The 27,927-nt window shown below is 61.6% G+C and overlaps 1 protein-coding gene across 1 annotated transcript; it reads right to left on the reverse strand.

The window, feature by feature from the left end:
• Window positions 1-13: 13 nt before the first annotated feature.
• NFAM1 (NFAT activating protein with ITAM motif 1) lies at window positions 14-27,927 on the reverse strand. Its single transcript, XM_070408013.1, has 6 exons — window positions 27,749-27,927; window positions 13,682-14,011; window positions 12,436-12,548; window positions 10,344-10,466; window positions 1,819-1,905; window positions 14-490 (listed from the first exon to the last, which is right to left on the reverse strand). Exons 1-6 carry the CDS (start codon window positions 27,846-27,848, stop codon window positions 431-433), a joined length of 813 nt encoding a protein of 270 aa, XP_070264114.1. The 5' UTR covers window positions 27,849-27,927; the 3' UTR covers window positions 14-430.

The following is a 27,927-nucleotide window of genomic DNA, read 5'->3' on the forward strand; positions in this document are numbered from 1 at the left end:
CGAGGTGGGGGCATATTCATCGTTGCTCCTTTATTTCCCACTTGCTGTGCACACAGCACTGACCAGGGTCCCTTGCCGGGTCCCCCCTGAGAGTCTCAGGGGGCCTTGTAGGCCGTGGTACCGGCTGGTGCCAGGACAGCACAGAGGGTGAGGAGGGCTCTGGGAGTGGGGGGGGCCCGTGAGAGCCCTTGAAGACTGAGGAGGGCCCCCCCGGGCAGAGGGCACGACTTGGACAAAGGCCTGGAGACAAGAAACACGCAGTGGGTGCCTCTGGGGGTGGGTGCGGGCCGAGGCAGGAAGGCCTGGGATGTGGGGGGTGAGTGCCGGGCGCCCCGAGGCCTCACTCTTGGTCCCAATCAAGTCCTCTGGAGGGAGGGGCGGCTCCAGAGCCTCTGATCCGCGCGAGACCTACAGGCAGGCGGAGCTGGTCCTAGAGGTTTTCATAGACGAGGTTAAATTCGCTCTCATTCTGAAATCTGTGCGCATTCTCCTGGGAAAAGAAATGAAAAATAACAGGTAGGAAAAAGGACAGACCGACACCAACCTAGTTCTAGTCAGAGGCAAAGCAGCCGATGCTTCCTGCGCGGCTGTGACAGGGAAGCCTGTCCTGTCCCAGCCCAGCTCGCCAGCCTCTTCCCATCACTCCACCCCTGCTCTCTGCCCTCCTGCCCCCCCCACTCGCCTCCCCTCCTGTTGCTGCCTCGGGGCCTCCCCACATGCTCTTCCCTCTGTCTGGGCTGTTCCTTCGACCCCACCTGTTCCCCCCAAACCTCCTACTCACCCTGCAGGGCTTGCTCAGCATCCCCAAGACCCCCTCCCGGCCCCGGTCTGTCCCTCCCCAGAGCCCACCTCTCGGACGGGCCACCATGTCTCTGTGTGTTTGTCGGGTCAGTGACCCTATTCTTGCAGCCCCGAGGCTCCTGGAGGGCAGGGGCATGTCTTAGCATCCTGGCCAGCACCCCAAGGCCTGGCACAGGGTGGGCACCGCCTGGAATGGCCCAGACATCTTTGGGGGTCAGGGCCTAGTATAGGAAGAGCTTTGAGATTCACTAAACAGTACCAGCCTGGGCGCCCTGTGCCGGGGAGACCGAGGTGCCCACGGGCCTACCCACCGCCCACGGGTTCCTGCATCCGCCTAACAGCCCCTCCTGCTTGGCGGGGTCCACATCTCTGCTGTCGATGTTACTTCACTCGGAACTCATTTGAATTCAGGGGCACTCGGTTTTGTAGCCTAGTGTCACTCATCCACTTTACAGATGAGCAAACTGAGGTGGGAAAGAGACTTGTGATTAAGTGCAACGCCTTGGCCCCCAGCGTGACAATCAGGGAGCCCTGCCCAGGCCAGGCCAGGCCAGGCGGGCGCCAGCTCAGACTCCGGCCCCTGACTTCAGCCAACATCCGCCTGGGGGCAGCTAGAGGAGTAACACCCTCCGCCTGACTGGCCAGTGCGGACACTCCTGTGCCCAGTGGGAGCTACCACGGCGCGCGTTGCACGGGCGCCTTCTGGGTCCCCCTACAGCATCCTGCCCTCATGGCACATCTGTGAGGTGGGTGCTGTCCAGCTCCTCAGTTCAGAGGCAGGAGCCTCGGGCACAGAGGGCAGCCTTTGGCCGGGGCTGCCGGCTGGTCAGGGTGGAGCAGGGGTTCCAACCTCCCAGTGCTCAAGGGGCGGGGGGGGGGAGGGCGGGGGCCGGGCCAGCTGCCTGAGGAGAGGGCTCCGATTCGACAGCAGGGCTCCCCCGTGGTCCGATTTCCCCCCATGTCACATGAGAGGGTCGGATGGAGCTAAGGGGAGCCAGGCAGGCTGCCCCTGCATACCTGGGACAGAAAGGACCTCCTGGGGGGCGGGCTGCCGGCTTCGCTCTGCATGCAGGCGTAGACCTCCGTGTCCTGGCGCTGCAGGGCCTGCAGGAGACGGTGTGAGGGTCAGAGGGATGGGAACAGAGGGACAGGGCCTGGCCCAGCAGCTGCGAGAGCTCAGGGGACGGGCAGAACCCTCTGGCCACAGCCTGTGAGGGGCTGCCCGCCTTGCCCGCCACGCCGTGCCTGGTCACGCTGCCAACCTCTGTACCTGCATTCCCTCTCTTGAAGCCACCACCCCTTTGCCGCCTGTACAGGGTGACTCCTCTCCGTCCTCCCCCTGCCGCCTCCCTCACACCACCTCAAGGCTCCAGCCAGCAGACCCAGACACCGTGGCCATAGCGGCAATGGTGCCCTCCTGCCAGCCACCCTTACTCCCCTGGCCCCAAACCCCTCCCCGTGAGGGTCCCACCCAGCCACACCATCCAGATCTCCCATGACGCCCACCCCAGCCGGCACTCACAGATGACCTGGCACCCACTGGGGTCACACTCCTCTCTCATCGAGCTGTACCTGGCTAGTCTCTGGGTCTCGGAACCTCTGGCTGTGCTTGGCACACTCGGAGGCAGCACCAACAGAGACCACGGAGGGCTCCTCGCCCACCGGGTGTGTGTTTGGGACTCACACACCCTCGGCCCAGCCATGAGCGGCCTGACCGGGGCCCTCAGGGTGGTGGAAAGAACCAGGGCTTTGAAATCAGACAAGACGAGGTTCAACTCTTAGCTCTGATACCTGCCAGCCATAGGCAGCCCCTGAACCTTCCTGTGCCTCTGTTTCCTCGTCTGTAGAATGGGAATAATCACATCGATCTCGCAGGCTCAACGCACGATTAAGTGAGATATTGTGCATGACGGGCCCAGCACAGGGTCTGGAAAATCGTAGGCGCTTAATAACGGCTGAATCATCATCAGTTGAATGAGCATCCAAGGAGGCTTGACGCCTCCCTCCCCTCTCTGTGGTCACAGCCTGGACCCTGTTTGGGACTCGGAACAGAGCCACCCACAGCCTCAGCAAGAGGCAGGAACCTTCCCTTCCCACATGCCCATGTCACAGGGATGCCGGCTGGTTGCCAAGGAGGTGGTTTCCCTGGCAACAGGCAAGCAGGGGTTGCTGAGGCAGGCTGAGAGACAGGTGGTGCTCTGAGGCAAGAGGCGGGGAGACGCAGAGGCGAGGAGGAGGCACGGGAGGTATTGGGGCATGAAAACCGTGTAATAAACCATCGGGCCCTTGGGAGACCCTCATGTCATGGGCATCACTCACAGTGCTGGCAAGGTGGCCCTGGGGACCAGTTCAAGGGCCTCGGAGTCAGAAAGAGGGTAGGTCTTGGGAGAGGGGCGCCAGCTCGGACTCCGGCCCCCGGCTTTAGGCCACAGCGGCCCGGGGGCAGCTAGAGGCCTGACGCCCTCGACCTGAGGGCCATGGGGGCACTACACTGCGCCCAGTGGGAGTTGTGACGCTGCCCTGTCAGGGCGTCGTGCCTGCCCCGAGCACCGCCACCACCCGCAGCCTGGCACGTGAATGGTGCTCTGTGCCTCAGTGGCCCTGGGCCTCGCCCCTCTGTCCACCCAGGCCTGGACCTCCACAGATGTGACGCCCCTCCAAGCTGGACACACTGGTCACCGAGAGAAGGGAGGAAAGGGCTCCTTGCTGACATCAGGCCGGGGAGCAGATCTGGGCTCCTCGGTGGCTCCCCCTCCCACGTGTCCAGCTCATGGGGGCCGCCCGCCACACGTTAGTGAGCCCAGGGGTGTCTCAGCCTCACAGCCCCTCAGTGTGGAGCCGAGATCGGAAGTCAGGCCTCTGGCCCCCGCTCCTCGTGCTCCCGTGTGGCCAGAGGCTTTCCGAGCCAGGGGACAGCTCCCTGCCCTGGACCCCGCGGGCCTCTGCCCACGCTGGCAGGCGGCCGTCCTGGCAGGAGCAGCTGGGGGCTGAGGGCAGGGAGGGCTGCAGAGGGGCTGTCAGTCAGCAGCTGGCAGGGAAGCGCTGACAGGTCCTGGCCTGCTGCTGCCTTTGCATCCAGGTGTGACCTGCGTCACCAGGCTGGGGGCTGGGAAGTGCAGGGCAGCCTCGGTGACAGGACAGCCTCTGAGGCTCTGAACCAGACCCCCCTCCTGCAGCAATGGTGGTGAAGAGGCCTGCCTCCCTCAGGCTGTGCCTGCGGGGAGAGGAGGCCAGGCCTCTGAATGGGCTGCACTGTGCTGGGCCAGGACTGAGTTTGGCCTAGGCTGTGCTGGGCTGTGCTGGGCTGTGCTGGGCTGTGCTGGGCTGGGGTGTGCTGGGCTGTGCTGGGGTGTGCTGGGCTGTGCTGGGCTGTGCTGGGCTGGGGTGTGCTGTGCTGTGCTGGGGTGTGCTGGGCTGTGCTGGGCTGTGCTGAGCTGTGCTGGGCTGTGCTGTGCTGGGCTGTGCTGGGCTGTGCTGTGCTGGGCTGTGCTGGGCTGTGCTGTGCTGGGCTGTGCTGGGCTGGGCTGGGACTGTTTATCTGGGACTCAGCCCCTCCATGTCCTTTGTCTCCTGCTGCCCAGTGAGCAATGGCGCCAACCCGAATGGCATTGGCCCTGGCAGAGCTGTGAAGTCAATGCCAAGGTCTTCCCCAGGCAGCCTGAGGCCAGAGCTGAAGTCGGCTGCCTTGGGCCAGGGCCTAACCAAGGGTCCTGGATATTGGTCCCTGTAATACCCACCCCCGTGACCAAGGAAGCATGGAGAAGGAGCGCCCGGCATGTCTGAGGCGAGTAGCCCCCTGCAGTGACAGGAGCCCGGGGAGGCAGGGCTGGCATAGCCCCCAATGCAGGCCTTGGTGCCAGGCTGGGGAGCTGGCAGTGGGAGCCATTGGAGGTCTGAGAGGGAAGCAACAGCATTGGTGTTGGGCAGGCCCCTGCTGCAGGGAGGAGCAGGGGGAGCAGGGAGGAGCAGGGAGGAGCAGGAGGAGCAGGAGGAGCAGGGAGGAGCAGGAGGAGCAGGGAGGAGCGGGAGGAGCAGGGAGGAGCAGGGAGGAGCAGGAGGAGCAGGGGGAGCAGGAGGAGCAGGAAGGAGCAGGAGGAGCAGGGAGGAGCAGGAGGAGCAGGAGGAGCAGGGGGAGCAGGAGGAGCAGGAAGGAGCAGGAGGAGCAGGGAGGAGCAGGGATGAGCAGGAGGAGCAGGGAGGAGCAGGGAGGAGTGGGAGGAGCAGGGAGGAGCAGGGAGGAGTGGGAGGAGCAGGGAGGAGCAGGGAGGAGCAGGAGGAGCAGGAGGAGCAGGGAGGAGCAGGGAGGAGCAGGGAGGAGTGGGAGGAGCAGGGAGGAGTGGGAGGAGCAGGAGGAGCAGGGATGAGCAGGAGGAGCAGGAGGAGCAGGAGGAGCAGGGAGGAGCAGGGATGAGCAGGAGGAGCAGGGAGGAGTGGGAGGAGCAGGGAAGAGTGGGAGGAGCGGGAGGAGCAGGGAGGAATGGGAGGAGCAGGTAGAAGTGGGAGGAGCGGGAGGAGCAGGGAGAAGCAGGGAGGAGTGGGAGGAGCAGGTGGAGCAAGAGGAGCAGGGAGGAGCAGGGATGAGCAGGAGGAGCAGGAGGAGCAGGGAGGAGTGGGAGGAGCAGGGAAGAGTGGGAGGAGCGGGAGGAGCAGGTGGAGCAAGAGGAGCAGGGAGGAGCAGGAGGAGTAAGAGGAGCAGGGAGGAGCAGGAGGAGCAGGGAGGAGCAGGGAGAAGTGGGAGGAGCAGGAGGAGCAGGGAGGAGCAGGAGGAGCAGGAAGAACAGGGAGGAGTGCAAGCAGCAGGGAGGAGCAGGGAGGGCTAGGTGCAGGCCCAGGCAGGTGCACGGAGCGGAGGGGAGGTGTCGGGAGCTGTGAGGGAGAGTGGCCCCACGTGCTGATGCCCTGTGTGCCCACTCTGTGCCCAGCACTGAACCCCACAGAATCCGAGGCACCTGGAAGCCGAGAACAGTCCTCCACTCACCCATATGGCAGATGGCTGAGCACCTACTGTGTGCTGGGCACTAGGCTATGGGGGGGGGGGGGGGGGTCTGAGACAGACGGATCATGAGGCTAACAGGTGGCCATAGGTCCAGGAAGATGGGGAGGTCGGCTGTGGAGGAGGGGGGAGGTTGCAATTGTAAAAGGAGGCCAGCAAAGGCCTCCTGGCAAAGGGGCCGTCTGAGGAGGGAGCTGGGGAGGAGGGAGCGGCCCACGGAGAGTCACAGGACACTCGGAGCAGAGGCACCCCAACACCGGCCGAGGTGGGGACATGCCTGGTGCCGTGGTGGGGACATGCCTGGTTGGTGGGAGCAGCAAGGAGGCCGGTGTGACTGGGGGAGTGAGTGACACGAGCGGTGAAAGGAGGCACCGTTTCAGGACGGTCAGCCTGAGCGCAGGAAGGACAGAGCCATCACTCACCACCATGGGAGGTGGGGGAGGTGAGGGGGGGGCGGCGGGAGCTCGGCCTGTGGGGAGATTGGTTTGGTCTGAGAGAGGAACCGGTGGAATGTCCAGAGAGAGTTGACTGTTGGTCAGAGAGGCCTGGGCTGGAGACATAAATTTGGGGGCCATCCGAGTGTGGGTGGTCTCAGAACCCTGAGGTGGGATGTGACTACCCAGGGAGGGGAGTAAAGACCAAAGAAAAAGGGTCCAGGACCGCACCCCTTAGAGGTCAGGGTTCCAGTGGTCCCCGCGGAGAAGCCAGTGAAGGAGGCTGAGGAGGTCTGGCAACGAGGGGGGCGGGGGGAGGGGCAATTAGGAGAGAGTGGAATGTTCCAGAAGCACGTGCAGAAAGTGTGCCAGGGAGCAGGGAGAACTCAGTGGTCGATGCCCCTGGTTGGTCAGGGAAGGTGAGGACCAGGAACTGGCCATTGGATTTAACGACGTGGAGGTCAGTGGTGACCTTGAGAAGAAAGGTTTTGGGGGAGAGGAGGAGGGAAAGGGAGAGAGACACTGAGCACAGGGAGTCTGACAGTTCCGGGGAGTCTCGGAGAAAGCGGGGTTGCTGGAGGGGGGTGTGGGCTCAAGATGAGGAATTTAAGATGGAAGGAGTCCTAGCATGTCTGCAAGCTGTCCACGCGATGTTGTATCGTTCGCCCTGTCTTACAGGTCATGGGACCACGAGTCAGCTAGTTAAGTAGCAGAACTCAGAGCAAAACGAGTGGGTCTGTCTGGCCCACTCCACGTCCGTGCTGCTTGATTGGGAAGTTGGTACTAGAGCTTTCTTTCCTGTCTTAGTCTATCATGAGCATCTCCCCACACGAATAAACAGCAAAAATCGACATGATTAAAAGGAGAAATACACAAATCTACAATCATATGGGCAGATTTTAACTCACTTCTCTTAACACCCGTTAGACAAAAGAAAAATATATGTAATATTTTAACAACATCAATTCGATGTAACCGACATGTATGAAACGCGTAGCCGGGTACAATGCAAGTTCTTTTCAAGTACACACAGAACATAGGCTGACCCGTAAAGCAAGTCCCAAAAGACTTCAGAGGGTTCAAATCATACAGAACCTCTTCTCTGATCACAGTGGAACTGGTGAGAAATTTAAAAGACACACAGAATAATAACTAGAAAATAATTAAACATTTGAAAATTAAGCAAACCACATTCAAATCACCCACGGGGCAAGGAGGAAATCTCCACGGACAACTTAAACTAAAAGATAATAAAAATATATCAAAACTTGCGGGATACAGGCATTGCTTAGAGCATCCTCCTGATACCAAGGATGCAGGATTGATCCCCAGTCAGAGCATATACCAGAAACAATCGATGAATGCATAAATAAATAGATGAATGCATAAATAAATAGAACAACAAATCTCTCTCTCTCTCTCTCTCTCTCTCTCTCTCAATCAATCAATAAAATATTAAATAAAAAACTTGTAGGATACAGCTAAAGCCACACATAAAGGGAAGTTCATAGCATTAAGTACATATATTAGAAAAGAAGAAAGATTGAAAATCAATAACCTATCCAAAGAGAGGACTATACAAAACTTTCCCCAGAGGTAGGGAACAAGACAAGGATGCCTGCTATCAACACTCCTATTCACCATCATACCAGAGGTCTTAGGCAGCGCAATAACTCGAGAAAAATAAAGCAAAAGGATGAGGTTAGAAAGGAAGAAATGGAACTTCCACTTTCATAGATGGCATGGCTGGGTTCATAGACAATCCAACGGAATCTACACAGAACCCCTTAGAATTAATGAGTGAATTCAGCAAGGTCACCCTCTATATAAAGTCAATATACAAAAACCAATCATATGTCTACATACGAGCAGGAGACAATCAGAAAATAAAATGAAAATGAGGATAACACCTGATCCTAAGACCCCCACGGTGAGAATTAATGAGATAATGGGTGGGAGTCCTAACTCCGTGCCTGGCACACAGTAGGTACTCAACAAATGGCTCCTGACATTATCATCCCTGTGATTAATGTCATTCTTGTCTGCCCAGGTCCAATCCCAGCTGGTAGGGACTGGCCAGCAAAGCCTGTGGCCTCCCTCTACACCTTCAAACCTCTCCAGGCCACCTGCACCAGCTCCTGCCCCGCTGCCCCACACCCCAGAGGGGCTGCCCGAGCCTCTGGGGCATCTCAACACAGGCGAGAAAGGTGCTCCCTGCAAAGGTGAGTCTCCTTCATCAAAAATAATCGTGTAGAAGAATATTGTTCACGTGGAAAGATGTTCATGAGATAGTGTAACATGAAAAAAAATAGCTGTATTACTCCAATATAAAAAAAAAGTATGTGTGAATGTATGTATGGGTCTCTTTGTATGTTTTGTTTTTTCAATGGACTAGAAGGTATGGAAGCCAATGTTACTAATATTTATCCTGAAAGAAGACAGAATTAGGATGATGGCTATTTTCTTCCCTTGATATATATGAGAGAGATCACGTGCCTGTGTGTGTGTGTGTGTGTGGAGAGGGAGAGAGAGAGAGAGGGAGGGAGAAGAGAAGTAGAGGGAGAGAGAGAGAGAGAGAGAGAGAGAGAGAGATGTTTTATTTAACAGCTGACACCAGAAGGCCTCGTGGGAAAACCCACGGTGAGTTGCCGGGAGGGAAGGAGTGTGCGGAAGTCTAGGGCCGCGCGGGGAGCGGAGGCTGGTGGAAACTCCGTGGGTGGAGGCTGAGGACCCTGGGCCCTGGCCTTGCTCTGTGCCATTAGGAGCTGTGGGTGCAGCCCCACAGGGACTGTCCCTCTGGCCCCCCCCCGTCGGCCCCCACCCTCAATGAACGGGCCATGTCCTAATGCCCTCGGTGGGGGGGTGTTGTGGAGATCCAGGAGGGACCCACGTTTCATGTGCGAGTCAGGCTGGTGGGGACAGGAGCAGTGACAGCGAACACGGCAGAATCCTAGCGCTGGAGGCAGCCCCGGAACATGCCCCCGGGGCGCCCTGCAGGACCCGCAGGGCTCTGCACCCCCAGGCGGAGAGCTGAGATCTCAGCCTGGCGGCTCTAGATCTCGGCTGGAGACCCCAGCTGACAGCGAGGCACTCGTCCTGCACGTTCTCGACAATGAGCACATGTTGCTTGTGGAGCTAAAACAGACGGCACCGAGCAAGAACGTTTGTCGTCTTCCCGGCCGCCAGGCAGCGTGGCTGCGTGCTGCCCGGGGGGCGGGCTGCGTTGGGTGGGCACACCCAGCTGGGCACCTGGTTGAGCCTCTCCCTCCAATAATGAGGAAGACCATTAGTGATGGAAGATGCTAGGGCACAGGGAAAGGCGTCCCTGCTCTCGTCTCCCCTTGGTCATAAGGATATAAAACCATGTCTGTGTGGAGTGTTGGGGGGTGGGGTGTGTGAAGAATTGAAAGCCATTGATGTCACCCGGCCGGCGGGGCTCAGTGGCTGAGCGTCGACCTATGAACCAGGAGGTCACAGTTTGTTTCCTGGTCAGGGCACATGCCAGGGTTGTGGGCTCCATCCCCAGTGGGGGTCGTGCAGGAGGCAGCCGATCAATGATTCTCCCTCATCATTGATGTTTCTCTCTCTCCTTCTCCATCCTTCTCTGCAATGAATTAAAAAAATATATTTAAAAAAAAATAAAAGAAAAAGTGTTGATGTAAACGGGTTGGGACGGTGCCGACCTTTTCCTCTTTTGTGATTCTTGTTGCTACGACGTTTGCGCAATAAAAACAGGAAGGAGCTGGTGAAGCATCTGGTGGGATAAAGGAACTGTCTTCATTCCTCACCAACTCCTGCCCCGAGACCCTCGTTCCAGGAGTGGGGGCCGGCCCAGGAGGGGCCTGGGCCCTGCACATGGGCCTGCCTGCCGGGGGTCAGGGCCGCGCCCAGAATCTCAGTTCACCTTCATCGGAAGCCCGCCAGGTGGGACTTCCTGTTCCAGTTTACAGATGAGGAACTGAAGGCTCAGAGAGGTCACAGCGGGTGCATGACCGAGGGTCATACGCGGGAGCGTGACCAAACCTGGGAGCCAGACCCACGCCAGGCCTGAGGGAGGGGGGCCAGGTCTGAGGGAGGGGGGCCAGGCCTGAGGGAGGGGCCAGCCCCGGACTCACCGTGTAGAGGGACTCGTCCGGAGGCTGCTCGGGGCTGGCCGTGCTCGGGGCCGTGCTCGGGGCCGGGATCTTTGGAGCAGGGATCTTCGGAGCCAGCTGCTTCCAGGTCGCCCGCATCTGCTTCTGCAAGGAAGCCATCAGGGCTGTCAGGGTGGGAACAGGGACTCCCCGTCTCCTTCCTGGCAGTTCCACCGGGGAAAGGGTGGCCACACACAAACTGATCGCTCAGCGCCTGCCACCTGCCGCCTGCCCCCTGCCCTCTCCAGGGATCGTGCCGAATGCCTCCGAGGCCTGGATCTCACCGCTCACCTGCCCAGAGAGACGGGAAATGATACAGACCCACGAGGCTCTGCCCACGGACACGGGGTCTGGCTCAGGGAGGCGGGAGCCTCGGGCACGGTGCCAGCGAGGCAGGGTCCCCCCCTGTTGGGGGCGGTGCTGAGCAAACAGCGCGCTGCCCTCGGGGCTCTGTGGCCTCGGCAGGCCACTTCCCCTCTCTGGGCCTCAATTTCTTCACCAGTGACCCTCTTTTGCAAAACTGTTGCGAGGACTCAGGGAAGTTATGAGAGGGTGAGTGCGGGGCCCTCAGCAGCCAGCACACAGCTGTCAGGCTCCTCTTGCGAGCTGGGCGGCATGAGCGATTGAGCTTAGGACCTGGTGGGGGACGAGGGACCAGCATTCTCCCAACGGCACACGGACCGACCCACGGGACAGCCTGCAGCGCACGGGGAGGGGCGAGCGCCTCGCCTGGCAGGAGGGATGTCTAAGGCCTGAAGCCTGAGAAGTTCGTTTGGCAAGACAGGGAGGAAGGGCAGGGGGACAGCATGTGCCCAGGCCTGGAGGTGTTGAGGAACTTCAAGGTGGTCCGCGTGGCCAGAGAGAGGGGCACCTGCCCGGGGCGGGTCAGGACGGCCTCGCAGGGGCGTGAAGAGGATGGACAGTGGGAACCTCTGGGGCTTTCCGCGGGAGGGGCCAGGATGGGAATGTGGTTTCAGAAAGCTCATGCTGACGGCCACGTGCAGTGCTAATGGTGGTGGTTGGCGGGGGGGGGGGGGGGGGGGGGGAGCCCAAGGGCTCAGAGAGAAGAGACAGTAGGAGGCGCCCCGCCAGCTCCTTCCGAGGAGGGGGCCCAGGGGGGCGGTCCCATCACGCCCCTCCTCGCAGGCACCGCACTGCCAGCAGCAGAACAGCAGCCTCGTCTCTGGGCAGAAGCTAATTAAAAACCCTGGCTGCCTGCCAATCCCCAGCCCATTTACTCGGGATTAGCTCTCGAGAGCTCCTTCACTCTCAGGCACAAGCCGGCGCCACCCCCAGTCACAGCGCGATGACTGCTCAGGAAGACGGGCCTCTCGGGGTGCCAGGAGGGGCCTTAAACACGTTCCCTGCGGGTCTCATGCGCCCCTCAATAAACCTGCAAGACAAGTCTTCCTAAGATCTGCCCCCCCCCCCGCCCTGAGGGCGGGAAGGCTCAGAGAGGGCGGGCGACTTGCCTGAGGCCACGGAGCCAGGCCCTGGCAGGGGCCGGGTTGGAACCCGGGTCCGATGTACCTGCCGGTACCTGGAGCTCTCGCTCCTTCCTGTCACTGGAATGTGTAGGCCTCGTGGGCAGTGGGACAGGCACTGGCATCTGTGTCACACTTTACACTGCAGAGAACTTGTTCTTATTTTCACTGAGTCCTCATCATAGCCTGACAAGCTGGGCGTGGAATTCCCATTTTAAAAAGGGGGGGATGCCAGGCTGGCGTGGCTCTGTGGTTGAGCATCGACCTATGAACCAGGAGGTCACGGTTCGATTCCCGGTCAGGGCACAGGCCCGGGTTGTGGGCTTGATCCCCAGTGGGGGGTGTGCAGGAGGCAGCTGATCAACGAGTCTCTCTCATCATTGATGTTTCTCTCTCTCTCTCCCTCTCCCTTCCTCTCCGAAATCAATAAAAATATATTTTAAGAAGGGGAGGGGACTGAGGCTTGTCCACCTAGTCAGCAGGGCCCCCCGGGACACCCTGCAGGGCGGGCAGGCAGCCCTGGGCCCTCGGGGCATTCCCAGCGACTGCGAGGGGCAAAGGGGCAGTGCCAGGCCCGTGAGCATCCCTACCTTCTTCCAGAGCAGGAGGGCCGTGCCCAGGATGCTCAGGGCACCCAGGATGCCGATGAAGCTAAAGAACAGGATCTTCTCGGGGACCCTTGGGGGCTCTCGGTAGCCTGTGTCTAGGAGGAAGGCAGGGAAGCAGAGGGGTTAGTGATGCCTCACCCCACAACCTCCAGGCCCCCAATCCCTGGTCCCCTTTACCCAGGACCCCCTTCCACCCTTCCCGCATGAGGACCCCAGACTCCGCCTCTCCCAATGTCCTCCTCCTCACACGCCGTCCTGGGTCAGCTGCCTGATGCTTCCTACGGGCCCTGCCTCAGGGAGCTGGCTCCACCGAGACCTGCCTGTGGGGCCCTGGGCAAGTCACTTCATCTCCCGGGCCTCCTTTCTCCACGCGGAGACAGGGGTCACGTGGGCAGGTATGGGGAGGCCGGAGGGGATGGTTTGTTCGGGCCTGGCAGGAGCCTGGCCTGCAGGGGGCGGAGGGAGGGGTGCTGGGGATGCAGTGAAGGGCACAGCCCAGCCCCTTCCCCTGAGCCATTCATCCTTCCCTCCCTCCCTCCCCCCCTCCCTCCCTCCCTCCCTCCGGCTGGCACAGAGCTGCAGAGCGCTGACCGCGTGCCAGCACTTCGGTGTCTGTTATCATCACGCACATCCTGTCACCAGGCCTCAGCCCTTGTGTGCAGGGTCTCGTTCACCCCCATACAGGCCTTTGACAGGCAGGGCAGGGCCATGCAGACCAGGCCCAAGGTCACAGCCTGGCAAGCAGCAGGACTGGGAGCCATAGCCAGGACTCGGGGTTCCGAAGCCCCGGCCCCCGGGGGCCAGTGGGAGTCGGAGGGCAGGTCAGAGAATCGTGGCTTCGGTGACAGACTGTTAATCTCCTGGTGCTGTCACTCCTTTGAGAAAACATGATGAAAACTAGGAGTCTGTCCTCAGAAAGATGCACACGAGCCAAGTGCTCACTCACAGGCCACCACACCCACGTGCAGACAGCCGGCACCCTCCTGCTGGAGGACGCGGAGAGCACGGGGCGAGGGGGCCGGGGCAGGCCCGCACCCCAGGCCTCCGCCCTTGCCACACGAGGGGGGTGTCCCGGCACCTGCGCTGCAGGGGCTCCCCCGGAGGCTTGGTTCTATTTAGCCAAAGGCGAAGGGTGAGGCGAACACACCCCGCTTTAGACCCTGTGCCCCAGACTCTGCTGCGCAAAACCTCTGGGGCCGCTGCCCCGCAAGAGCCACGGAGGCCTCACCTCGGACCAGGATGAAGGTACCCGGGCCCTTCACTCTGGAGCTCGGCCAGTGGACGGAGCAGTAGTAGGTGCCGGTGGCTAATGCGCTGGGCAGCTTGGGGGTGACCAGGCACTCCGTGGTGTGGGTCTGGTTCTCTTGGCCTGCGCTGGGCTGGCAGCCCGTCTGCTCCTCGGCGCTCTCCTGGCCCTGGCGGTTCACATAAAAGTAGCCGACGGTGAAGGTTTTGAATTCCGGGGTGTACGGGTAGGTGATCCTGCAGCCGAAGGAGACGGCCTGGTTGGCCAGAGAGGCCAGAATGGGGGGGCCAGTGTGGGCCACCGACTGCCCTCCTGCAGAGGAAGGAAAAGGAGACGTGGCTGACTCTCAGGCCGCTTCACCCCGCCGGCGCCCGGCGGACCGGCTCTCCCACTCCTCCGCGTGAGCCGGTGGTGTGCCCAGCGCCTTACACACGATCCCTCTCCCAGCACACCCGGCAGAGTGTGTCAGAGCTACGTTTTCCAGAGAAGAGGGGTCCGATGGTCAGGGAGGTCAAGCTGCTAGCTTCCCCCCCGCCCCCTTTTTTAAAAATATATTTTTATTGATTTCAGAGAGGAAGGGAGAGGGAGAGAGAGAAACATCAATGATGAGAGAATCACAGATCGGCTGCCACCTGCAGTGCCCACACTGGGGATCGAGCCCGCAACCCAGGCATGTGCCCCGACCGGGAATCAAACTGTGACCTCCTGGTTCATAGGTCCATGCTCTCTCAGAGGCAGCGGCCACAGGCCCGGGGCTAGAAGATCCGACCGGGAATCAAACTGTGACCTCCTGGTTCATAGGTCCATGCTCTCTCAGAGGCAGCGGCCACAGGCCCGGGGCTAGAAGATCCGACCGGGAATCAAACTGTGACCTCCTGGTTCATAGGTCCATGCTCTCTCAGAGGCAGCGGCCACAGGCCCGGGGCTAGAAGATCCGCCCGTTCCCACCACGCCCTGACCCATTCACACCACGCCCCCACCCAAGGCAAGAAGCCTCGTGGGCTAACAGCTCTGGGTATGAGAAGAACCGAATCTGGTGACGGTGAGAAGCAAAGAGGAAGGAAGCAGGAAACAGAATAAAGAAACCCTTCCCGGCAGAAGGAACACCTCCCGGCCGTGGACACACGCCGGGGGAGGCAGGTCTGCCCAGCTCTGCCGCCTGGAGGAGGCGAGCCAGGCCCCGGAGACACGCTGTCCCCCAGCCCAGCTCAGAGAATTCACCAGGTTCTTATGGACTCCAGCCAGCAGCGCCGGGAGCGGCTTTCACACAACACAGAGCCATACAACAGGGGCCGGTTTGGCCATGACCATGAGGTTCACTGAGGGTTACAAAGGCAGTTTTGTGGGAGCTGCCTCCTCCCCACACCCCACCCCCCCACCCCCCATTAGCGACCCTAGGAAAGCAGTTTGAGAGCCTCAAAGCCGCAGCCTGCCTGGCCGGGCCTCTGCCTCCTGCCGGCTCCTGAGATGCGGGGCAGCGGGCAGCGGGCAGCGGGCAGCGTCTGGGCCGGGGGACACCTCCCACACCAGACCCAGCTGCACGCACCGCTCGGCTCAGCGCGCCTCGTCCCCCCAGCACCTTCCCTCTCGGCCGCCACACAACAGACAGTTCTAAATTGAGGTCGGCAGCGAGCAGCCAAGAACATGCTGGCCAGGTTGTTAATCGGGAGAAGATCATGCGTCTGAGACGCGCACAGGAAGCAGCGAGATTTATTCTGTTGGGAAGGCGAGGCCTGGGCTCCTGCCTGGATGCGGGGCTGGCGCCAGGCCAGCTGCTTTCTGCTCAGGTCTCTCCACTCAGCCCTGAGCAGGATCCGGAGGGGGGGGGGGGCCTGGAAGAGGGGGGACAGGGACAGGATGGCCTCACACCCATCAGTCCCTCGAAGCTCCAGCCACACTGATACTTTGAGTTTTTTTATTGAGCAACTAGAGAGACACCCCCTCCCCCGAAGTCACTGACGTTCCAGGGAGTGGACTGGCATGTCTGGGTGCCACGGTGGGTCGGCTTTGTCGCACGTCATTCACATGACGATGCTCACACGGGGGAACCCACTGAGCTGCCCGGGGCTCCCCTCTGGCCGGCGGAGCAGGCGGGGATTGCACAGCGACTCTGCATCCCTGCTCTGCTGCAGGGTGGCTGTCGTCGTTGTTGAACTATAACAGTAATGAGCTGTAAACAAGGAGCTTTGACTCAGGGCTGGGGTTTGTGTGAGATGGGGCAGGGGCAGGGGGGTGCAGAGGCATATGCTGGGGTCCCAGGTGGACCGTGAAGGACAAGAGGCGAGAGGGGTGAGGTGAACATCCCTCGCCCCGCCCAGCAGCCCCAGGCTCCCGTCCGCTGTGCCCTCGGCCTGGGACATCCACCTCCTCCCCTACCAGCTCCTACTCACTCCTGAGCCGGTGGGGAAGCCCTGCCCTCTTTCATCCCATCCTCCCGTTCGGTGCTCGCATGACCCTCCAGGCGGCCAGCGCAGACCCCGGCTTGTGTTTCCTGGGGGTCGGGAGGTTGGAACTGGACCCAGATCACCAGGAAGGCGGCCACGCGGGGCCTCTCGGAGGCTCACCACCTCCCGGCTCCTGCTCCTCCTCTGCGTGTCTGAGAGGCCTCTCCAGGCCTGGGGAGGCGGGCACGCTGCAGCTCCACACGGCCACCTCCCTGTCTGCCCCGGCAGGAAGGCATTACCCGGTGTCTTACAGAGCTCTCCGCGTGTGCGGTACATCCAGAGAATGCCGGATCTGCTGGTGCAATCACGCCGTCTCTACAATTCGGGGAGGGGGGGGGGGGCGGGGCTGGCTATGAAAACAGACGACTGTTGCTCTGGATTCTTCCGGGATTCATTACTTTAAGGTCAGAGGGTCAGGATCGTGAAAATGCAGAGAGGAGAACCTCAGGCCTCCGTGAAACTGCTGCCTCCGAAGCGGGGAGCGGGGAGGCACGAGGGTGCCTGGCTCTGGCCTGGCCGTGGCCTCCACTGCCCACTTCCTTTCACTGAGGCATCAGCACCCCGGACCCGGACCCCAGCAGCCCAGCCCAGGCCCCCCTCTCCTGGACCTTCCGGGGTGCAGGCTGCTCCAGCTGGCAGAGCACCCCCAGTTACGCTCGCTGCTGCGGGCAGGTCCATAGTCATTTTCAGCCACCATGTGCGCCTCCAACAAATATCTTAGGGGTACTGGTGAGGTCACAGCCCCCCCCTCCCCCATCTGAGGCCTGGCAATGTCCCCAGTCTAACAGGGAAGCAGAGGGAGCCTGGGTGGGCGGCCGGCGGGGAGGTGGGGGAGGGACATGCTGGTGTCCGGGTCTGGAGGTCATCAGCAAACTGAAAGCCGAAACACAGCCTTCGCCGGTTTGGCTCAGTGGATAGAGCGTCGGCCTGCGGACTGAAGGGTCCTGGGTTCGATTCCAGTCAAGGGCACGTGTCTAGGTTGCAGGCTGGATCCCTGGCCGGGGCCAGGGAAGGCAACCAATCGATGTGTCTCTTTCACATCGATGTTTCTCTCTCTCTGTCTCTCCCACTCCCCTCCACTTTCTCTAAAAATCAATGGAAAAATATCCTTGGGTGAGGATTACCAAAAAGGGAAAAAAAGAAGAACAGAAAGCAGGGACACATATGCACTGTGGGCTAGAAATGGCCCAAGAACAGAGCGGAAGGAAATGTGTAGGAAACACCGGCTGAGCGTGACACATGCCCTGTGTCAACTCCACACCACAATCCCACACGCAACGACTGCAGCCTCAAAACCGCCCGACAAAACCCAGAGGAGCTGAGGGGCCCAAAGCCAGAGTTCCCAGTGGCGGAGCTGGGGTTTGGACCCAGGCTGTCTGCATCGGGCCAGGCAGTGGGGTCAGAACCCCGCCCAGTGAGGCCCGGCACAGGGCTGGGTGCCCGTGGCGGCACCGGGCACAGCGGGCATCAGGGGGTAGGGGGCGGTGTCAGCCTCCAGGCAGAAGGCACACATGTTCACAGGCAGGCCAGCGCCTGGCTGCAGGCTGGACATGAGGGCATAGGGGCTCGGGAGAGCACAGGGCACCCAGCCTGCCCGCGCCTGCTTCTCACCACAGCCCCAGGGCGTCAGGGAGACCACGCAGAGCTTGGGGTGTCCCCGAGCGAGTGGCGCTGGGATGGCACAGTGAGTGGTGCCCATCCTGTGCCCGGTGACTGCATCATTATCTGTCACTGGTTCCAGCAAAGGGAGTGTGGGACAAGGTGGGTGGGGCAGCGAGCCAGCCTCGGGGTCCTTTAGGATTCTGCTCGTGGGAAGCCGAGAGGGGCAAATGGCCCAGGGTGGGGGCGGGGGAGCCTCGGATTCCTGGGCTGAAGAGCAGGGAGAGCCGTGGGAGCCCCGTTGGCACAGCCCAAAGTGCACGAGGGAGTCCACTCCCAACCCTGCCAGCGCGGGGCCGCCTGTCCTGGCACCTGGCTGGCAGGCTTTCTCCGCCCCTGCCCGCTCTCCCTCCCCCAGATGGCACCTTCCCGTGAATCAACATCTGGAAGGGAGCCGCGGGAGCCGTGAGTGTGGATGGTGCAGAGCAGAGAGGGGGCGCACCCGGCGGGTGGGGCCCATGGGGATGGGATGGGCTAGAAAACAGGGGCAGCCTGGTGTCCGGGAGGCCTGCTCCCCAGGCCGCCACCCAGCCCGCTGCCACCGAGAACTTGGCTGTTCGTTAGGACCGCCATGTCCTCCCCTCCCCAACCCTATACAATTCCCAGGCACAGAGGGTTCAGGGGACAGCACAGCTACCACCCCTACGCGCTGCCTACCCCCACTTCCAGGGATTCGCACCCTCCATCCCTCACTTCTCGCAGCCCCAGGGACTGCTGGGAAGCTGGGGCCTGGCCAGGAAGGGGGGAGGGGCACGTGGGAAAGCGCAGGCCTGTGTTTGGATCCTGCTCCAGCACCTAAAGGCTGTGCAACCTTGGGCAGGTGACTTTCCCTCTCTGAAGCCCGGTGTCTCCCCTGCAACACGGGAGAACAACAACATCAGCTTATAGGGGTTGTTGGGGCCCACGGGGCCAGGGACCGCACAGCTCCAGGGCCAGCCCGCCTTTCCCAGGGACAAGCAGGCGGCAAGGAAGTCCGATGACTCCCGAGGCCTCCCCGTGACACCCCAGCGCAGGGCACATGCGGCGGGGGCCGCCTCCCGAGCCTCGCCCGTCCTGCTGCCGGCACCCGTGTTGGGAAACACTTCCTACACCCGCTGCCGCCTGATTCCTTCCTTTGCCGGCTCTTCTGAACCCGTGGCCACTGGACCGGCGGGTTTGAGGGCTGACAGCTCTGGGAACTGCCCCCGCCGCCCCCCTGCTCTCCAGCCGAGCCTGCCGCTGCCCCTGGCATCCATAAGCTGCCCAGCAGACCCAGCCCGCAGAGGAGACCAGGGAGGAGTCTGAAGTCAATGTACAAGGTCAAGACAAGCAGTTGAACAACAACAGCGACATGGAACATTCTGTGTCATAAAGGCACCGCTCATGACCTGGTTTCAGCTACGTTCACACAAGCGGATTCAGGCGGTGTTGCGCTATAACCTGCATCCTTTGACTGGGGGCCACGGTTTAAAGAAACATTGCAAATCCCTGGCCTGGAGGGTCCAGCCGTGTCTGCAGGCCCTGCACAGCCCAGCTCAGCGGTCCCGGCCCTCACATCGCTGCCCGCAGGCGCCAGGCCTGCCAGGCTCTTGAGACGTCGCCGTGCTGTTCCCACACTCAGAGTGTCCTGCTCCCTTGCTGTCCCTGAGCGTCAGGGTCACCTCTCCGTCCGCAGGACTCATGCACTTCCTCCCTGAGCCACTCCTGGGGGCACAGCCTGCCCTGCACAGCACACTCTCAGGCACCCCTGTTCGGCTGCGGGCTGGTAGGACCCATCATCCTGGGCACACTCCCCTTTTGCAGACGGGGAAACTGAGGCTCGGAGGAGGGAAAAGCTTCCCTCACGCAGCTCAGCCAGGCGGGGGTAGAATGGGATGTTACGCCGGGTCCCTTGGGGTCCTTGACCCCACGCTCTTACCCACGACGCCGCTGCAATTGTAAAGTCTCAACGCAGAAGAAGAGACTTCAAATGGAAGCCCCGGGCCTTGCAAAGGGAGCGGAAACCCAGGCGCCTTTTTTCTAGACTTGGGTCAACGAATAGGCAGACATGCGGTGGCTCATAGGAGTCTGGGGACAATGGTACTCAGAACGGCCCCTGCAGCGTTAGGGGGTGCCGCCTGCTGTCCCTCCAGCAGAGCCTGGGCTCCCAGAGCAGATGCTGGTGGCCTGTGAGCCTCTACAGACGGGCCCTGTGGCAGCCGAGGGTCCAGGGAGGGACAGCCAGCACCCTCCCTCACCACTGCGATGACATCCCCGCACCCCAGAATCCGGCACCGTCCCCATCTCTCCCCTCCCTCCCCACTGCCTGAGCTGCCTGGGTCCCCCCAACTCCTGGGCCAACTCCTGGGCCAGGCCTGGGCCCCAGCCCCCCTCTGCCTGGAACTCAGTCCCCTCTATGAGCGGAGCGCCAGCCGGGTCAGCCGAGGGTGTGAGAGCCCCGACGTGCTGGTCAGAGGCGTCTGTTCCGACTCAGGTTGAGTGTAAAGGAAGCACTTTGACGCCCCAGCTCCAGGGGAAAGCTGTGCCCACGGCCTGTGTTTTAGGCACCGAGTTCTGCCCCCAATTCAATCCTGGCATCTTCCGGAGCCAGGCCTCTGTCCATAGGCCCCTCAGAGGGAAGACACAGCTGTGGCTGCGGGTTTTATCTCAGCGCTCGGCCGTCTGCCGGAGCGTGAACGCCAGGATGCGCCAAACCACGGCCAGTCCTTCCGGACACGCATCAAACAGGACGGCGCCGGGCCAAGTGGCTGATGCGGGAGGCGCGCGGGGCAGGCGCCGGAAGGCAACCTTTGAACAGAGCCTGCGGATGGCGGAGCTGTGAGCACCGGTGCCCACGGAACGCTGCCATCTGCCCGGCTGTCACATCTCTCCCGCCTCCGCCTTCGGGAGACGCACGGAGGTGGCTGCCTGGGGGCCACCCCCCTGGCCCTGCAGTTCTCACGCCTCCAGACCCTGGACCAGCGCAGGGTGTCATGTGTTTGGCCCCAGCCATGTGAACGCCTCACGGTATTAACCGGTGTTTCTCTCGCAGTAGCCTCCCTCTTGGCTGCGTTTGAAAAGCAAGTTGCTCAAACTGTGGAGCTCATTTGAGGGGGTGCCCCTCCCGCAGCCTCCGTTTCTCCCTTCGCACCCCCCTCCACCCTCCAGGAAGGCATCCGGATGGGGTGCGGATGATTTTAGGCCCAAGGGGTAGGGCGGGGGTTCTGCTCCTTGCCACTGAAGGGGAGGGGATGGAGAGAGGGGAATGGAGCCCACAGGGTGCCCGGGGGGGGGGGGGGTGCCCACCTAGAGTCCCACCAGGGAGGTTGGGCCCCTGCTGAATGCCAGCAGGGCGGGTGGGACGAAGGGACTCAGGGCTGCTGAGACCAGAGGGGGGGGGCACCGGGCAACCAGCTGGGGGCAGCCCTTGGGCTGGGCCCTTACTTGGTTTTTAAATTATAATTCTCCAGCCCCCCCCCCCCGCCCATTATTACAGCGAAACATGCTCACTGTAGACACCACAGAAGGATCAAGAAGGACTCGGAACTCGCTGCAGTCCCGCCTCCTGACATCCCAGTGGGAACATGTGATCTTTCCTCCCATCTCTGTTCCACGGGAACTTTGAAGGGAGAGTAGGAGGCAGCTGGGGGGTGCGGGGGGGCGGGGGCGGGCAGGGAGGGGGATTTAAGCACAAGAAAGCCCTTGAGTGAAGCTTCTAGAAGTCTGGCAACAGGGCACCGAGTGGGAAGACTCAAGAGCCTGGTGGAGTGGAAAGAAAGGGTTTGGGGCGGGAGGGGGGGGCAGGGAAGGGGGGCAGAGGGCCAACACTGTCGTGGAAACCTGAGCGCCTCTGAGGGCTTCTGCACTGGGGAGTGACACGATCATCTTTCCTGGAGAAATGTGACGAGAGGAAACCTAGAGACGGCCACGCAGTCTCCGCCTCCGGAAACCCTCGCATCAGGCTTCCCGCCATGGGCTCAGCCCCCGCCCTTCCAGCCTCCCTTTAACATACAGATGCTCTGCCTGTCAGTCCACTAGCTCCTTCCTGGGACACCTCCACCCGATCACTGATATCCTGACTCCCCTTAGATCTCTCCTCCCCCAAGATCCTGTCCCCTCCGGGCCAAAACCGCTCCACGGTTCCTCCACCAGCCAGCCCGTCCCTGCTCCCTCTGGCCCAGTCTCCGGCCCTCCCCGCAGCAGGAGGTCAGCACAGACCCAGGTCGCTAAGCCAGTGGTTCTCCACCTTCCTAACGCCACGGCCCTTTAATACAGTTCCTCATGTTGTGGTAACCCCCAATTTCATTGTTACAAATCGAACATAATTAAAGCATAGTGATTAATCACAAAAAAAATATGTAGTTATATATGTGTTTTCCGATGGTCTTAGGTGACCCCTGTGAAAGGGTCGTTTGACCCCCAAAGGGTCGCGACCCACAGGTTGAGAACTGCTGCGCTAAGCTGAGGCTCCTGCAGTTTCTGGCCTTGACCCTGGCCCTGCAGACACCTCCCTCCAAGGCTCCCCCAGCCCACACCTTATCTCTGTGCCCTTTCTCTGGCTTTTCTTAAGGTTGGTGCTTGTTCCTTGGCTGTGTCCGCACCCTCACCTGCCCCAGGTGAGCTCAGACGTGCCCCCACCCCTCAGATCGCAGGTGAACACCCTGGGCCAGGGCTGGTCAGTGGGACAGTGGGCAGAGGAATAGCAGAGTGTGACCTTGATGGACTGAGAGACAGGCTGGAGTCGCCAGGTGGGCAGGTGAAAGGACACCTTCCAGGCCAGTGAGCACAGGAGCAGAGGCTCAGGGGTGGGGGTGGGCCCTGGCCGGTTTGGCTCAGTGGATAGAGCGTCAGCCTACGGACTGAAGGGATCCAGGTTCAATTCCAGTCAAGGGCACATGCCCAGGTTGCGGGCTCGATCCCCAGTGGGGGGCGTGCAGGAGGCAGCCAACCAATGATTCTCTCTCATCATTGATGTTTCTATCTCTCTCTCCCCCTCCCTTCCTTTCTGAAATTAATTATATATATATATATATATATAAAAGAAGTGGGGGTAGGAGAGGGGGCTGCCGCCTGGGCGGAAGAGGGTCTTAGCTAAACACACAGCTGCCAGGCCCCGCGATGGCGTGACGCTGTCTGCGGCTGTGCACGGGGACCCGGGGGATCACCCTGTAGATATAGGTTGTCTCCTGGGCCCCTAGCTCTTCAGGACGAGGTCCGAGAAGGGGAGGCGCTGATCACAGGGTTTGCAGGCCTTACATTTTAATATGTGCTGCCGAGGGCCTGTCGAACTGTGCCCTTGACCCTATGCCGAGCTGTGAGGAGACATTCCCCACCCTTGGCTCCCCCCCTCCATCCCCCCGGCCCCGCCCCATCAGCAGCAAGCAGGGGTCTGGCCCAGGCCTCGGAGCGGCTCCAGCTCCGGCCCCACCCTTCCCCCACCGCAGCCCACACATCCCAGGCGGGAGGGGAGCAGATCCCTGCCACGCCCTCCACCCCACCTTGTCCCCAGGGCCTAGGCCCCCCACCCGCCCAGGCTGCTGGCCAGAGGCCGCGTGGGAGGGGCTGGCACCAGGAGGCCAGGTGACTTCGCCGGCAGACTGTCCTCACCAGGGGCCAGCAGCTTCGCCTGCCAATCTCACATCTACCTCCAACCCTCGCCCTCTCAGCTTACTCCAGTCGCCCCTTCCCATCCTCTGTCACGGACCCCATCCCAGTGCCTGACACCCACACTCCCGCTACAGGGAGGCCCCACCCAGACCCACAGACAGGGAGCAGGAGGAGGGTCCGAGGGAGGGGCAGGCGGCAGAGCCCGCTCCGGGCCCCTGTTCGCCCAGCCCTCCTGCGCCCACTCTCCCCGTCACCAGGCACGAGGGTCTGGTCACTCCGCCTGTGCCCGGAGGAGCCTAAGGCTCAGGGGGCCAGGAGGCCCACACCAGGCCCACCCCGGGCCCAGGCGCCTCCCCTGGTGGCATCGATCTCCACCTGGTTGGAACCCCGGGGGGGCGGCCTGTAGCTGAGGCCCTGAGATCGTCCTGTTACCGTTCATGTTCCCGGTCCAGCACTATCGGGGCACCCTGCCCTCTGGGAGCTCACAGTCCACCAGGGAGGCAGGCAGCCCCGAGAGAAGCAGCCCCGATGGGAACGTGTCCCTGGAGGCACCGCACACACGTGTGCGCGGAGACCACACGCGAGCACTCCAGCCCGACGGGAAGCACCTGGTCGTGACTACATAAATGGCATCACTTCCATTCGGTGGGACGCTCCCCAGCAGGCGCTGACTGTGCCAGCAGTCCTAGATGACCTATGAACGCGTGTGGGGGGCTCTGCTCCAATAAAACTTTATTTACAGACACAGAAATGTGAATACAGTCTAATTTTCATGAATCGTGAAATATTCTTCTTTTGATTCCTCCCCTCCCCCAACCATTAAAAAAAAATCTAAGAACCACCCAGCCAGCGTGGCTCAGTGGTTCAGCGTCAACCTAGGAACCAGGAGGTCACGGATCGATTCCCGGTCAGGGCACAGGCCTGGGTGCGGGCTCGGTCCCCAGTGTGGGGCGTGCAGGAGGCAGCCGATCCATGATTCTCTCATCATTGATGTTTCTATCTCTCTCTTCCTCTCCCTTCCTCTCTGAAATCAATAACAAAATATTTTTTAAAAATCCAAGAACCATTCATAACTCGTGGGCCGTACCAAAAGGCCGTGGGCTGGGCTTAGCCGCAGGCTGTGGTCCGCAACCCCCGCTCTTCAGCAATAAAAGTGAACCAACGCCGGCCACACCATCAACCCGATAGGTCTTCAAAAACACGACACTGAATGAAAGCAGCCGCCACAAAGGAAGATACGCGGTATCATTCCGATCATCCGTGCAAAGGCCAAAAGCGGGCAGGACTGTGTCGCAGGGACACGCGGCGAAGGGGTGGGGGCGCCTGGGGGCACCGGGGCTCAGAGGCCCGCACTGCTCTCCTCCTTGGCCTGGCGGTGGGCACACAGGACTTTGATTTAGAGGATGTGCTGTGCTTTTCTGTGTGTGCCTCACCTTTCACACTTTAAAAAGAGAAAGCAGTGGCAACAGGCCCGACAGCAGCGGCGTCTGAACCCCTGCCTGGCAGGCGTCTATAATCCACCCGGAACGGCGGCCCAGCGGGACCCACCCCACGGCTCTGCTGAGCGCTGCTCCTCGCCAGTCAAACCTCCCGGCTCTGCCTTCTGGCCTCCCAGCCTTGATCCCTGCTGGGCCGGCCACCCACCCACCTGCTCTCTCCCCTCCCTGTCTTGCTCCACACACACACCCCCACACTCCCCCTGCCCACCTCCAGCAGAGAGGTGCTCTCTGCCAGCCTCCATAGCTCTTTATTGGGATTAGACGCAGGTGAAAGGCAGAGGCCGGAGCTGACAGAGGCCGGAGCTGTGAGAAAGAAGGCGGGAGGCTCCTGATGTCAGAGGGAGAGAGGACCGGAGTCCAGAGCAAACAGGAGGCCAGGCAAACCCGCGTCGGTAACTCCAGGAGAATCTCAGCTTCCCCCAGGCTGAGAGCGGGGGTTGTGTCCTGTTCGCCTCTAGCCGCCCCCCCCCCCCCCCCGCCACCCCGTGCCTAGAACTGGTCCTCCTCAATGGATATTTGAGAAATAACACAGCCCAGGACTCTGGAACAGCCAGGAAGCGAAAGGGGACTGACATTTGTTGAGGACACTGAGGCTCAGAAAGGTTAAGTGACCTGCCTGAGCTCACACAGCAGTGGGTGGAAGAAGGCAGGACTTGCACCTGGCCTGCCTGGCCCCACCGCGCTTGGGGGCGGCTGAGCCTGGTGGAAGCAGGGCTAGAGCAGGTGTCCAGGCTCAGGAGAGCAGGTGCCCCTGAGACCACAGGCGGCTGCCGGGCCCTCTGAGAAAATGGAGCAAGAGAGATGCCACCCAGGGTGTGCTGGAGACCCCGGGAAGGTCAGTGACCCCGAGGAGCCCTGGGCTCACCCGGACGCTGAGCCTGTCAACTGACTTGTGTTTGGTTGGCTCTGCTAGGCTGGCGGGCGCTGACTCTCAGAGCCCTAACCATGTGCCCTAACCACTCGGTCTCAGGACGCGCTAGCAGGCAGGCACTACTGTCACACCCATTTACCAGATGAGGCAACTGGAGCACCACGGCCTCAAGAACCTGCCCAGGGTCCCGGGGTGAGTTGCGGAACTGATTCAAACTCAGGCTGATCGCCCCGGGCTTCCCTGACCACACTCCCCGAGGGCCCCTGGGGACACAGGTGAGGGGTGCGGGCTGGGTCTGCGGGCGGCGATGGAGCCGGCTGCACCAGGCTGATGGCTGGAGTTTGGGGGGGCGGGGGGAGTTAGAGGATGTGGAAGCGACAGGGTTCCTTCATCAAACCCTCGAAGCCCAGGACAGGACTGCAGGGGCGGGGCCGGGAGTGCGGGTGCTGTCTGCCGCCCCAGACGTCCTGGGAGACCACAGGTGGTTACCCTCTTGTGAAAGAGCAGTTTCTCTTTTCATGATTGGCTGCAACGCAGGGGAAATCTGTTGTTTGTTTGCAGCCGAGATGTTACAAAACGCCGCCCTTCACACTGCAGAGCCTCCCCACTCAGTCTCCAGGCTGTCGGGGCCCTTTCGGGAAGGAGGGGCCCACAAACAGAAGCCATGGGAATTTGGGGGAATTACGCTCAAAATGACTAAGTGTGAGGTCAAAGGCAGAGTCCCCAACAAGCTGCGTTTCCTAGGCTGGTCTCTGCACTGGCCCGGCTCGGGGCGGGGGGGGGGGGGGGGGGGGGGGGGGTTGCGGGGGGACAGACTCAAGGAGACATGTCACCGGACCCTCGAGGCCTGCGCAGGCACCATGCATTCTGCTCTTGCCTCCCTGGGGGGAGGAGGGGAGTTTTTTTTGTTCCTTGAAGAAAGTTCTTTACAAAGAAAGGCGAGTGGAACCTCAGAGCCCACTGCCTGGAGTCCTAGCTCAGGCTCGGGCTGACCCAGCCCTGAACCTGACCTCTACTCGCCCGCTAAGCCTTGGACAAGCTCCCGGGCCGCCCTGAGTCTCCGTGCCCTGCTCCTAAGTGGTGCCGGTAGGGACAGCACCCCAAGGGCACCTCGAGGGGCGCTGAGCTCAGAGAGGCCGATGCATGGTCATCGCAGCTGCTACTGTTCCATGTGAGCGAAAGGCAGAGGGGGCGCGGTGGCTCCTGACCCTCACGGAGGTTGGGGTGAGGAGGGAAAACTGCACCTAGTCGGGGGGTCCCAGGTCAGTGCTGCCTGAGCACGAGGGACCCCAATGTGGGCAGCCCTGGCCAGGCACACTCCTGGGGGTCCCCTGGCCTGGATGAACTCACCCCAAGGCCACCCACCTGGGTTCTGCCTTGGACCCGGGCCACCCAGCTTCCAAGGGGGCCCGGGACCAGGAGTGGACACAGCGTTGGCCCCCGGAAAGGCCTTGCTCCCGTTGTATAATAACCACTCGGCCCCTGGCTGTGTTTCAGGAAGGGTGGTGCCATCCTTCCTGGTGAGAGCGACAGTTTTGTGCTCCAGGTTAGTCTCTGGCGGGCAGCTGCTGCCCGCCCCACCCCCCCCCACCCCCCCACCCCCCCGGCTGACACGGGCAACACCACCACCAACACCGAGGCGGCTCTGCACTTGGTGGTTCAGTGTCCTGCTTCTACCTTAGATCCCTTGGGAATCTCACCCCTGCACCCACCCCAGAGCCCGCGGCCGCTGGCACAGCAGTGCCCGCCCACCTTGTCCGAGGGCCGGAGGCCAGGCTGTGCTGGGAGGGGGGCTGTCAGCACGGAGGGCCGAGTGCCGCCCCCACCCCTTCCAAAGCCACCTTGCGAGGCATCAGCTAAGCAGCCCCTGGCCCCGAAGGCTTCCCTGTGAAGTCTGCAATGTTCAAACGCAGCCAGCAAATCCCCCGAGACGGGAATTAGCGCAGGCGGCGGGGATGAAAGCAGCTCTGAAGTGCAGAGCCAGCGACCGGGGGAGAAGGAAGACAGATACCTGTGAGCCGCAGGGTCCAGGGGGACAGGAGCAGGCCCAGGAGCCAGGGGGCCGCGCGGGGGCCCGGCGGGGCCCACCGCCACGAAGGCCGGCTCTCCATCGGGCCTCCTGGGCAGTGTCTCTCCTTCCTCTTTAGTTCCCAGCAGGACAGCCCGCTGGTAGCCACAGTTCCCCTTCGT

Source organism: Myotis yumanensis, unplaced genomic scaffold, assembly GCF_028538775.1.
Source record: "Myotis yumanensis isolate MYYU_CA2020_CCGP unplaced genomic scaffold, mMyoYum1.0.hap1 SCAF_3, whole genome shotgun sequence".
NCBI lineage: Eukaryota > Metazoa > Chordata > Mammalia > Chiroptera > Vespertilionidae > Myotis > Myotis yumanensis.